The following is a 13,272-nucleotide window of genomic DNA, read 5'->3' as shown; positions in this document are numbered from 1 at the left end:
AATTTTCTCTCCACCCATAGTGGAAGGTGGCATGATCCTCTTCTTGGAAAGTGTGCGTTTAGGTGTGTCCAAAGGGAAATGTCTGGGTGTACCACAGTTAGTCATCCTCCTACCACAGCTTAAAACGTCTACAAGAGGAAACTTCCTTAGAGAAATCCTCCCCTGCGCTCTGCCCCAGCGCCTAGCCTGCCACCAAGTTTAGAAAGACGTTTAAGAAGGAAAAGAAGTGGAAGTTTAATTACAGAACATTCCAAAACTCTCTCAGCAGTGCAGTGTTCCCACCAATCTGAGTGGGACCAGTGTTGCAATAGTCACTGGGGTAAAACCAGCAAAGATGGCTGCCACTTCACACCTCTTTTCTAGGAAGACTGGGGGATGCAGCAGGAACACTTTGAAGATGAACGCAGCTCCACTGTTACACCCACGTGGTGGAGCACCATGTAGCCGATGAGGCTTCTGCTGCCTACAGGAGAAGAGCCGTATGGACTCAAGCCCCCAAAACTTGTTACTCTCCTGAGGAACGGTGCACCACTGCCTGCTTGTTGGCCTCCCTCTGATGGCAAAGGTTCCTGGTTTGTACCTCTCTGAAGGTACAAGGCAGCTCAACGCTGCCTCTCAAACAGCGCCCAGAGCAGCTGCAAGGCAAAGATACTTGCCAAACACAGATCTCTAAACGGGGCTAGGACGCATCGAATGTCCCAACGCAACAGAAGCACAAAACAGAACTGAGGGTCTGACAGTGGAAGATAAACTCAACACCAACTGAAATTAAGCTTTTCCCCTTTTTTTTTTATTTTAAATGCTACCTCTCCCACTCGCCGTAGCAGAACTACAGCACACCGCATCCTCCCGTTTTGCCAGCGGGACCTCATGGAGCCAGTGCCCTTCTGGCCTATGGTCTCTACTCATCGCTCTTCCAACAGTGGCACTGGAGTCATGAACATGGGCTGCAAGGAACACATCTCTGCTTTACAGAAACCAACTCCTAGTCCAACACCATCCGGAAAGCCTCTAGCTAGGGCAGGGGCTCAGGAAACAGAACCAACCCTTCTCAAGAGAGGGAAGAAGCTTTCCGAACAGTAACATCTCTTTATATGATTTCGCTCTGGCTCACAGCTTGGCTCACGCAGGCTAACCTCTGAAAAGGGAAAGGAAAACCATCACGCTACGCAAGGATTATCTCCTGACACAGCTATTTGAGTGGAAGCAAGATGAAAGACAATAGTAAAATCAATCTGAATTGTGGGAGCAGCTACCAACGCTCACCCTTCGGAAAACAGATCTAAAGCAAATAGCTAGAAGATATTCACATGCCTTTTGCCCTCACGGAAAGGAAAACGTATCTTGGAGTCTATTGTGTTTCTCTGTCCTCTGGCCCTGGTTGCTCTCTTCACTCCTGAACCTTGCCAATAAGGAACTCAGGAACATTTTAAGCAAGTTTCCCATTCAAGAAACAACAATTAACTCAGACGAAGGAAGAAAAGGAGCAAAGAAGAGGAAAGTACCTGTTCATTGCAGTATAATCTCCTCTCTGTACAGACATGCAACACCACAAAATTTCTCTCAAACCCACACACAGCTTCACAGCCAGAGAAAGGCACATTTTAGGACAGACTTTTGGGATTCAAGTCATGCAGTCAGCAAGGTCCTACACCAAAAGAGTTAGCACGTTGTAAGGAACCAGCAGCCCCTTTCCTCTTGCCTATGGGCTATACTGCAAGCCATAGATCTCGGGCTACAGCAGCAGTCACACACAGGCATGGTCCAGGAGATGATATGCAAGCAATAGATACCATCATCCAACAGGCTACTCAATTATCTTTACCTGTTCTGGTACATCCAGGTCCAGCAATAAAACCTACTGAACTGACTGGAAAGTGTTATCACCACAGTCAGTAGATCTTTGACTTCCCAAAAGAATGAGGGCTCCTAATTTCTTTGTGTAGATCCCAGGGAATAAGCATTAAAAGCAAGATCCAGAGACGCTGGATATCTGTGTTGGCTCTTGACTCCATTCTGCTTCGTACAAACCTGTCAGCTTGCTCCAGGATGGGGAGTACCAGCGGAAGCAGAGAGCAAGCAGAAGGGAGGCCCTGAGGCACAGAAGTGGTTTCTGGCCAGCCTTGCAGTGGGTACATTTCTGTAGGACCAGAAGAACAATGATGCCAAGGGCCAGTTACCCTATTCCAGGCACTACGGTATTGTCTGCTTATAAAACAGATGAGTTGTTTCAGGACAGGTTGTACTTCAGGGCAGATTAAAAACAGCAGGAAAGCTATCCTCTGGTTCTACATGGGCTTCAGGAAGGGAGGGAAAGTACTTCCCATCCTCCTGGCAACAGTACTAAAGTCTGACTGTGTGACACCATAAAACAAACAAGACAGTGTCACGTCCGTGGAGCCGCTGCTTGCCAGGCAGCTGATCCCACCACAGACAAATGGTAGGACAGCTGGTAAGATAGCTCAGTCTTCAACTGACCTGAAGAAACTTCACCATCTCTTCCACTGGACATGAGCTTTCTGCACCTTCCTTCAAACCAGCGCCAGCTCTCTCCTCCTCCCAGGCAACAGCAGGCAGCAGTGGCTGTCAAAGCCCCATGGACCGGGCACTCTGCTGTTGGCTTCACACAAGTTCACTGCAGGCCTTCATCGAAGCCCTTAGATTCAACACATTTGATGAACGACTGATGGCTACAGTGCCTCCAGAGAGCTTGAACAGGAAAACAGGAGTCTTCTTCAGAGGCAGCCTGGGCCTCTGCAGAGCAGCACAGCAAGTCAAAGCTGAGAGCTGCATCTGAGCCTAACCACAGAAACCAAAATATAGCATTAAAGTCATAATAAGGGCATAGAGACAAAGTGGCAGGTTCCACAAGTCACAGAGCTTCAAGACCAAAACCATCCATCAGAGCAAACTGAAGACTCGTGCTGCTGGGACACTGAAAAGCAATCCCTTCTCAGGGCAGTCGTGTTCTTCTGGGGGTCGCGCTGCACCACCTCCACCGTTTGTGTCCCCACTGCTGGGGACAGCAGCAGTCACCCCTTTGCCAACAGGCAGAATAAGACCTAGAAGCTTGTTTAAACAAAAGCAAGCTCCTTTTTGCAAATGGCAATGCATCATGTTAACGCTACCAAGAGAGGAAACTTCAGAATTCTAAAAATAATGATAAAATATTGAAGATCTGGTTTGCTTTGCTATATTTAATCCTCATCTCCTTTTGGTATCACAATCATCATATAAAATGAGCATTTAAGGTTGAACTCCCCATTGCCTTAAGCTCAGTCACATGTACTGGAATGAAATCCTTGCATACCATCAAGTTGCGTTTTATGAGCCTGCCCAAAGAGCAGGAGTCGTGGGGGGAGCGCTGGGTCGAGGCAGACAACGAGGCAGGCTACCAGAGCGAATATTTCGGTTTGAATCACACGCTCACCGAGACGTTCACCTACTGAGATGCGTGCAAATACAAGCAAAGTGACAACCTGGAAGTTTGATTTTGGTAACGGCTTGATTTTTTAACAGTATACCCCAAACATAACCTCATATCCTCCAGGATTTTTATTTTTTAAAACAGCTCTGGAAATTAGAGACCCAGCCTCCATGGGGTTTTCTATGGCAGCTGCATGACTGACTGGCGTTTGTAAGTCTTCTCTTTTATATCCATGTATTTCATACGTGATTTACCAGATTCAAGAAAACAAACACACAGCACAAAGGTGTTGTAACAAGGATTTTAAATAAAAAGAGCACAGGTTTTCTTTCAAATAAAAACGGTCTTATTTCAAGAGGGAAAAAAAATCCAATTACTGGAAGCCAGGGTAACATGGCTTGAATCTGCAGTATTTGAAAATCAAAGAGAATTGAGTATGTTTTAACAAATTTAACGCGCTGGTTACAACTGCCAACTACATGAAGGAAAAAGAAAATAATAATAATAAAAAAAAAGAAACGCAAACAAAGAAGCCTCCAATAAGAAAGCAGCCCATCGGCCCGGCTGCATGCACATAGAACAGCAAGCGGCACACACGCACAGGACGCGCACAGCCTCTGCGCCCCAAAGCCACCCAGGAGCTCAGCGGGGCTGCGGCTCAGCCCTGCCTGACACCACCTCGCCCCACCACAGTCTGCAGCGTTTCCCATCGCGCCAGCGGCGCTCTCGCTCTGGGCCACCAGCGCGTACCGAGCCGGCTGGGAGGCCTTCCCTTCCTGGAGATGTAAGATGCTTTGCTAAATAGGATCTCTAACGACTTAAAATCCTGTATCACTCATTCCCCCACCGGAACCGCGCTATCTGGCTGATCTCTAGCATGCCAGCTCAGCTGACCTAATTCCTCCCGTTATTCTGATGCTCGGAGACAAGCCAGGTGCTCCCGCAGCCAGACAGAACGCTATTGCCCTAAGCAACCAGTGATGCAGAATTTGATTCATTGCTATGAGCTCCCCTTGAAACAACCCTGCTCCATGAACAAACGCAGCTCTGAGATCCTCCCTTTGCGTTTTGAGAGCGTGTTTCTATGTTCATGGTGGTACTGAAGGCCTGCACATCATACAGCAGGAGACATCACACTATTAAAGCACCTCTTTGCTACGCAACAAGTACAAGTGAGGTTCTAAAGCCATCTGTTGGCAGGGCTGTTCCCGGGATTCTTCTGGGGACATTTATTATTAATTATTATTAACATCTGAAGACAATTAAGGTGGCTTCTCCTAAGCAATGGATGTTTAAGGCTGTACCTGAGAAACATTGCCTTGGAAGACCACATCGCTGATACTCACTTTTCAGCAAGTTTGCCCTTTACTATTGCTACATGAACATGAGGAATAGGGAAAAAAACCCACCAAAACACTACAACCAACACAACCCAAAACCCCACCCAACCAACAAGAACACAAGCAAAGAAGTACATAAACAAAAAAGCCCTCCCTGGCTTTGCAGATCAAAGACCACCACCTCTGCCAACCACCCCTGCAGCTCAGCTTCTCATCTCCCACTGCATCGCCCCGCGTGCCGTTGATGAAAGCGGTCTGCCTCGTGGAAGAGACACGTCCGCTTCAGAGGGCCAGAGCTTCTCTAGGAGTTCCCCCAAAGCAAACCAGAGCCACCCAGCTCAGATTCTTACCACCACCAACAACCCTGTGTTTGCTAGCCTGCCTGCTGTGCAAAAGCCTGGTATCAGCAGGCGGAAGGGCACAGGGTGCAGAAAATGGAGAGGAAAAAGGAAGACATGTGAAAGTGAACTGTATCTATTCTCTATCTAATCTGTTATCTAACTCTCTAAACGTGCTTGAGCATTAAGCTGAGCTTTTGAAACACACAGTTTTATTGCAGTTTCACAGCTTAGGGTCAAGTCTAGTCCAGCCACAAAATTAGATCTTTTAGTCAGGCTTTGATTTGGACATATAAATATCTGAAAGAAATTCCAACAGCGGTTATCCATCTGAATTCAGTCCCACCCAGGCACTGATTAGGAGGCATCTCTTCCCATCCATCTTCCAAATCTCCACCTCCCTGCTTTGCTCACTATATCCAAATGCATCCAATCATCACAAGGATTTGAACAGTGGAATTTTTCATAATGGAAACACTAATGGAGCTTCAAGAAGAGCAGCACGAATAGCACCTCAGCCGTTACAAGAGCTCTGCTGTCAAAGCCCGAGCACAACAGCCTACCAGTTTCCGATTACTCCTGGGAAACATTCCTTAATCTGTCATTATAGTCTGAGTAATGCTACCTTCCACAGGAGCTTTAGAGGCTATTAACTTCCACCTCGCCGGTTCTTCCGTGACATCTTCATCATGTGAGAGGAACACAGGTATGTGCTTTACACACGCGATGAGTAAAACTGTGATCATAACTTCAGAAATGCAACAAGACCACTCCCTCTAAAAAAAGCCCATGACTCCTCGGAGGTCTCTACTTAGTGGTCAGCATTTGCTGGATGTTTCTGTGACCTGCACGGTGGGGTACTCGGCTAGTGAAGCCAACATTAAATAGATGTTCAAGACTATAAAATTCTCTACTCTCCATAAACAGCCATTTTGGTCCACTAAAAACTCTCAAGCCTCAAGCTACAAAACTACTGGCAGAGGGTGCTTAGGTTTTCATCCTTTTCCCCTTCTAGCTCTAAGTTAAGCCACAACCAGTCCTCAGTACCAGAGTGATTCCCTTCAACAGATGCGAGGATGCTGACAGAGCAGGACAGCAGACACCCCGCTCTTGTCCGCAGCGCGCACAGAAAAAGGATTGCTTGGCAGCTCAGAGAAGCCTGCGCTTTACACCCACTCACCAGGCAGCTTGCCAGCCTCGCTCGGGGATGGAATTAAAACAGAATATAACCAGGCAGGCAGCCTGACCTCAGGAGCGTGATCTCCCAGACACACAGTGCCTCCTTAGTCATCCCAAGTGTCACAGCGGAGCCCTGTCTCCCAAGCCGGGGCACTCCAACAGCAGTGCCTGAGGAACAGGAGATCCTGCATTAGGTGGCACAAGAGGTGGCGAGACGAGGAGGTGACGCTGCATCAGCACTGATTCATCCGACATCATGCTCGTCTGCGAAGCACTGCAGCAGAAGCGAGCGGTGCTGGTGGGCACACCACAGGACACTGCTGTACACGGAGCTCCAGATGTCCTGGGGCACAGCAGGAGACACACACGCAAGACATGGAGTAGCACCTTAAGGCTCCGTGTCGGAAAAGGGTGATGGTGCAGACAGCACACCAGAACGTCACAGCCCCACAGCCACGCTGCTATTGATCACAAGGACTTTCTATACAGCAGCAACAGAGCAAGCCTGCTATTACCCAGCTCTCAAGACCAGCCCAGGGTGACTGATCATTAAGCTGAGAAGTGTTTGTTCTGCCACCCGTGCCTTAATCCATGTGCATGAGAAAAACTGCCCTGCAAGGACTCAGTGTTCTTTGTCTCCTGGAGCTCCAGGTGATACAGTCACCCCAGCAGAAATATTTTTGGTGAGTCTGTGCTGCACGAGTGAGTTAAGCATTACGCTGAGCTCACCCGGAGCTGGTGAGTACAATAAGCCAACCTGACACAAAATTATGGAAAGCAGACCCTCAGGTAACATAGGCTGAACCAGAAACTCAGCAGTGCAGTGCCCTGGCTGATCTGCCCCTGTGTTTTTACAACCAGTTCCATCTACTTGTGCAAACATTAGGAAAAAAAGCCAGCCCACCCCACAAGCACAGTCATAGCTAGGCTGCTTTAAAGAGCAAGCTCAGATCACAGCATACAACCAGGGAAAACGTGCTAGTAAAATAATCCTTCTTCCTGTTTAATGTAGGAAAATGCTTTCTAATATCCAAAGCATGCTTTCTGTCCAGGAACAGCAAATTTTCTGCCCTAGCACCAACACAGTCACATCCAAGATCTTCAGCTGACATGTATTCAACAAACCTTCCCCCAACCGGGAAGAAAAGCACACCCAGGACCTCCCATTGCCCCAAAGACCTTAGCTACAGGTGAGAACCTACTCCTTACGAGTGCTGCCTAGCACACAGTGCTCCCAGGATCTGACAAGTTCAAGAGTCACCTTCCTACCATCGCACCTCTTAGGTAATCAAGTGGCCTCTGACCACAGGCTCAGATTCAGCATCCTGAGTTACAGAAGAAACCAAAGCAAGCCCCATACACCAGACCACATGCTGCTAAGCTTTCAGTGTCAACATGCGTGAGGAATCCAGGTTTTCCTCAGAGTTTTGGAAACCTCTTCTCCAAGAAACCTTATTTCCAGACCAAGTCCCCATCTGACAGAAACCATCGTTTGTATCCTTGTTGTCACTAATTTCCACCTTAAGGAACAAGAGCTCATTTAGTTGTCTTCAAACAGAGTAAAGAGACTTCTGGTATCTAGATGTCCCTCTAGACTGCTGTACTCTCCTCATCTGCTGCAGTCTGGAGAACCAACTCCAGCACCTCTGCAAGCCAGCTGAGGAGTCAGAGATTGCTCAGTAGCAGCGAATGCACTCCACATACGGTGGAATACAGCTTTTGCTTGATGCCAAACATCTCCTGTGCCTAGGAAAGGCTTGCACCACAACTCCAGACAGACACGAAATGGACGATACTTTTAGAAACGCAATACAGTATGATTTATCCTCTTTTTGAGCAGGGGTTCTCGCATCAGCCTCCTAGACTATTCACAGCACCACTCATTAATACATGAGCACATAATAATGGGAATATGCATATTTCATTTTGTGAGCCATACTCACATAATGCTGCTGCTCTTAGGACTCCAGTGAGGAGATCTATAAAAGTCCAGTCACTGCACTTTAACGCATTAAACATTCACCAGTATCATTTATGCCTAGGAAGTTTCTTATTTTGTCATTATTTATGAACCAATACCACAAAGATCTATGAAACGAGAAAGAACACAGCAGTTTTCCTGGATTTGAAGGATAAAGTGTGTCAGGGTGAGAGCTGCTGCCAGTATTAAATATCAGCCCTGCAAGTGTCTGGGGCAAACCTGGCATTACATCAAAAATCTTGATTTGTACGAGGCCTGGTTAGCACTAGCTTTTAGCCAGGAAAACACAAACGAAAGCTCCACTGGGTGTAATCACTCGCTTACAGCCGCTGTGGTTTTGGCAACCATTTCCTTGTGTGTAAGGAACGGGCGAGTAAAAGTTAAAGTCACTGTTGACAGGAGGTGCAGAGGAAGGGAAGACACAAAGTGCAGCGACAAGCAAAGCTACAGGGCAGCGTTAAGGAAATATTTTTTTCCTTTTTGCCCTATGATGTTGTAACACAAGAATAAGCCTCTTACAGTTCTAGAACAACTAAAAGTAAGGGCTCAATTAACTACAGCTGTGACATTTTTGAGAGTAAACATATATGCAGCTACAAACAAAGCCACAGATCTTGTATCAGAGGAACAAAGTGAGTAATAAGGAGTCTTTTCCACAAAGTAAGGAAAGCTGGGCAGCAGCCAGCCTTCCACAAAACTGCACTTTTACCTCTGCAGATAATTTACGCTCGTACAGCTCCTAAGCAGACACAGAGCAAGGCCAAACACCCAGACCCACTACACACGCAAACCAGGTGGGTGGACCACACCAGACCACATCTCACTACCGATCTACCTTACACCAGAGGAGACTCCACATCATGGTGTAACATCCAGTGCCACCTACATCATCTCCTCTTGTCCAGGAAATCAAATTACCCAGGCCATAGGAGGAGTTTGACAAAGCTGGTAGCGAAACATAGGGTCCTGGGCTCAAGGCATGCCCAGGTATTCTCAAGTTCCCGTTTTTCTGGTATCTTACACAGCTTCTTGTGAACATCTCACCAGGCTCCACTGCTGTACACAGAATTTAACTAAAGCTCATTCGCCATCACGTAAGAAAGAGAAAAATGCATTGCTGCAGTTGTAACAGTGATAAAAATCACTCCTTTTTCAGGAAATGTCTTTCAGCTGCTTCCTACCAGGCAGATATTTGAAACAGGGCGAATGAACAAAGGTTTTGAAAGACCTGCAGTAAGCAAATCAGCAGTGCAACGCTTCATACAGATCCAAACTATAGAGGAAGAGCAGGAGCAGTCACTCACACTCTCGACTGAGAAGTTATTAAGTAAACTTCGATGGTACAGAGGAGAAGGAAAACACACCAAACCTGACGCCCAAGCAGCCTGTGCCCAGAGGAAGCTTCCCCAGCTGAGCTACCCCGCAGCGCGTACGGGGCCAAAGGCGGTCACTGCTCGGCAAGACCAGCTCAGAAGGGTGGACCAGGAGCAAGGCACAGCCGGCCTCGTACCCAAAGGACATTTCCAAGAAGCAATCCCGTTCTGGCAGCCTTGCCTCCCACCCAGAGCGGCCTCAAATCTCCCACCTCCCCCTTCTCGCCAAAATCAACGCCAACCACTGGAGCGCCTTCCAAGCCCCTGCCCCAGCAGAGAGGGGGGGGACGCGGTGGGTGACACAGGGAGACTACAGCACCCAGCAGCCACCGCAAACAGGCTGGGACGCGGGTGCGGCGTGACGCGCTGCCCACGCAGCCAATCCACGGGAGAAGGAGGAATGTCAACAAACACGGCGGCCTGCGGGACGCGTGATACGGGGCGGGGGGGGGGCGGCACGGCGGGCGGCTCCAGATAAGCGGCCCCGGGGCCGCCGGTCACGCAGCCACCGCGGGCCGTCCCCAGGCACCGCACGCCAGCCCCTCCATCCAGCAGCGGAAGGGTTCCACTTTAGGGTTTTAGATCCTGCAGCGCTTTGGTTTTTTTTTTAAAAAAGCAATGTCAGAGAAAGCTTGCCCCGTGAGCCAGATGGATTTTTTAACTAAAAATTCAAGGGGGTGGGGAGGGAAGGAATTGGATAACTTGGGTTGCAGACCAGATCAGTTTTAGCCCCGTAGATTAGATCTTCAGAGCTGACTTTGAAGGAAAAAGCAACTGCAGGAAACCACAGTAATCTAAAAGTATCTGCTGCAATTTTTAACACTTAGTGATTGCCACAAGGACAACAGAAAAATGCAAATTAAAATCCTCTGGAACTGAAGACAATCATATGCTACCAAGTCACGCTCGCACTATTTTTTACACTGCTCAGGGAAAATACATTTTCTTAGGGAGTATATCCAGACCAGAGAAAGAAAATAAAAGGTAGGCATGCCAAGAATAACTACTGTAATTTTATTTCTAATATTTCTGAGAACTTAACAGCTTTCAACACAGACATATTTACCACACACTGCCTAACATCCTGGGAGCAGGAGCTCCCCCCTCAACTCCCAACTGCGTAAGAGTTCTGTGGCCCAAACAACAATTAATACCTCATCTGCTCAGCAGTGTTTATCTTTCCCTAACTTATCAGAAGACTTTCACCCGCACCCCCAAGAATACACATCTTCGATTACAAACATCTGTTAAAAACTGAAATTCCACAAACTCCATTCAGCCTCTCCCAAATCCAGAATGCTTTGCCACAATTGAATGTATTTACCTGGAAGTCATACAAGGCAACGATGTTTTCATGTTTCAGTTCCTAGAAAAAGTAAAACAAAGACATCAGCAAGGAGCAACAAAGGACATACAGAACAAAGACTGAAGAAAACAAGTCAGTCTACTTTTACCTTAAGTATTTTTATTTCCTTGCCCAGCAGAGTCTGAGATTTTGCAAGGTTTTTCTTGTTAATGCATTTCACAGCTACTTCCAGCTCAGGCTTCTGAAAGAGTGCATATGTAATTCAATAATACATGTAAATTTCACCATTAATTTACATTAGGATAAGCTGCCTCTTAACAGCTTACAAATACTACTGAAAGAAGTGTCTTGCAGCAGCGGTAAAGGCCTCTCACTTTGTACCCCGGTGCCTATCCCTCGCTTGTTCAGACTTGCCCTTTCCCGAATTATGCCTGTCAGCCCAAGGAGAAAAGCCCAAGGTTTGGGTTTTTGTTATGACTTTATACGATGATTATCCTCTTATTTAATCACTAGAAATAAACGCACTGTGGGAGCCATGGCTTATCTCAAGCCTTAATGATGGAAAATCCACTGCTGGATTGGTTTCCTTTTATTCACCAGTGAGAGATCTCCCCTCCTCCTGGAAAAATTATGCGAAGAACAAAACTTCACAGACACAAAAAACCCCAAAACCCCAAAGCAAGAGCCCTGTACACACTTTATAGGCGGTGCGGGGGGATTTTCTGTTTGCTTGGTTTCAAGGTAAGGGCCAGTTTCGGGGAGCAGGACATCTCTGCGACACCTCCGCAGCCGGCTGCCGGCCTCCAGCCCCAAGGTGAAGCCACCTGCCCGGCTGCTGCTGGGTCGCACGCCTGCCTCCCAGAAAAACTCCAGGATAACAATAATCGATAATAATAAATAACGTCTGCTATCACCAGAGCTGCCCGGAGCTGATGCCCAGGCTAAGAATAGCCGCCGCAGCCCAGCAGGGACGGGGCGACCGTTCCAAACCGGTCCAGATCAATAAATAAAGAAAAAAAAAAAAAGATAGGAAAAAAATAAAGAAGAGACCGTTCACCTCTTTGTGCCTGCCTTTGAAGACGACGGCGAAGGCTCCGTGCCCGATCAGGTCCTTCCTGCTGAACTCAAACTTTCCCACCGTCTCCATGGCGCTGCGCCGGGGGGAGGCTTCACAGCTGCCAAGGGACGAGCAGGAGGATGGCGCTGAGGACGGAGCTCCCTTCAAAGAAAATTAAACCTCTCCCAACCCAAACACAACGGGTCGCCCCCTGCCACCCCTCCCCCGCCCCAACTCCTCCTCGCCGAGCAGCCAGAGACCCGCGGGCGGGGGGAGCCTCCCTCCTGCCGTCCCGTGTCCCCCCCCCCCCCCACCTCCCCGCGCCGGGCTCCTCTCCCCCACCTCGCCCTCGTCCCTGGGCCGCCTCTTCCCGCAGAGCGGCCGGGCGCTGGTCATTGTTAGAAGCCGGGGAGAAGCTGGCTCCTCAGCAGCGGGCCTTCCCCATCTCCTTCTCAGGACAGACCGGCGCGGCTCCTCCGGCGTCCGCTTCAGGCGGGGCTCCCCATGCCAAGCCCCGGCCCTCCCCGCCTGGCAGGCGCGGCTTCGCCCAGGAGAGTCCACCTTAAGCGAGATCCACCTTAAACACCCGGTCCGCCTTGTGGGAGTCGGTCCACCTTAAGCGCGAGTCCACCTTAAGTGCCGCCCGCGCCCCCCGACTGTTTGTACGCAGCGGGGCCGGGGTTACGCCGAGGGTCTCTCCGCCCGCCCCGGTCTCGCCGGCCGGTCGGGCCTAGACAAAGCTCTGCGGAGCGCGGCGCGGAGCACTGGGAAGCGGCCGGCCCGGCGGCGCAGGCGCGGTGCGCGGCGGCGGGGGAGGCAGGCGCGGCGGCGGCCACCTGAGGCGGAGGGGCCGAGCCCGACACGTTTAAAGGCGCCGCCCGCCGCCGGCCCTGAGTCAGCGGGGTGGCGCGGCCCCTCGTGTCCCTCCGCGGCAACGGAAGGGCTCCTGCCAACCCTCTCGCCTTTGAGAAACGTTTCCAACAGCTGAATAAATGGGTCCGTTCGGGTGAATTTTAGAAAATTCACCACAGGAGCCATGACAGGGCCCAGGCAAGACCCGGTCTCGCCACCTGCAACGCCGCTTCTTTTCCCACGGGATGGCCCATCTCCTCCACGCGCTCCAGCCCTTCTCCACACGAACCGGTGCTGGGGGCCCACAGCTGCTCCATCCCCTGCTCTGTCCCCTCTGAGGGTCGCAGACCAGGCCCACAGCTCGCCCTGAGTAGCGATGGAGGGTGCCTGCATCGAGCTCTCCTCCCAAAAACCTTTCC

The 13,272-nt window shown here is 49.5% G+C and overlaps 1 protein-coding gene across 5 annotated transcripts in view; it reads right to left on the bottom strand.

The window, feature by feature from the left end:
- ULK1 (unc-51 like autophagy activating kinase 1) overlaps positions 1-12,750 on the bottom strand; it is an 80,595-nt gene extending 67,845 nt beyond the window's left edge. For 4 of the 5 annotated variants that reach the window (XM_086761137.1, XM_086761141.1, XM_086761140.1 and 1 more), the window contains exons 1-4: positions 12,344-12,750; positions 12,002-12,163; positions 11,093-11,185; positions 10,963-11,004 (exon numbers count right to left, since the gene is read on the bottom strand). In XM_086761137.1, the coding sequence (XP_086617263.1) occupies positions 10,963-11,004; positions 11,093-11,185; positions 12,002-12,163; positions 12,344-12,397 (351 nt within the window). In that variant the 5' untranslated portion in view covers positions 12,398-12,750. The remainder of the gene's footprint in view (positions 1-10,962; positions 11,005-11,092; positions 11,186-12,001; positions 12,164-12,343) is intronic. The other variant, XM_086761139.1, reaches the window with a different exon arrangement.
- Positions 12,751-13,272: the final 522 nt, after the last annotated feature.

Source organism: Chlamydotis macqueenii, chromosome 17 (genome assembly GCF_036417535.1).
Source record: "Chlamydotis macqueenii isolate bChlMac1 chromosome 17, bChlMac1.mat, whole genome shotgun sequence".
Taxonomy (NCBI): Eukaryota; Metazoa; Chordata; class Aves; order Otidiformes; family Otididae; genus Chlamydotis; species Chlamydotis macqueenii.
This window is presented reverse-complemented; position numbering and strand designations above follow the sequence as displayed.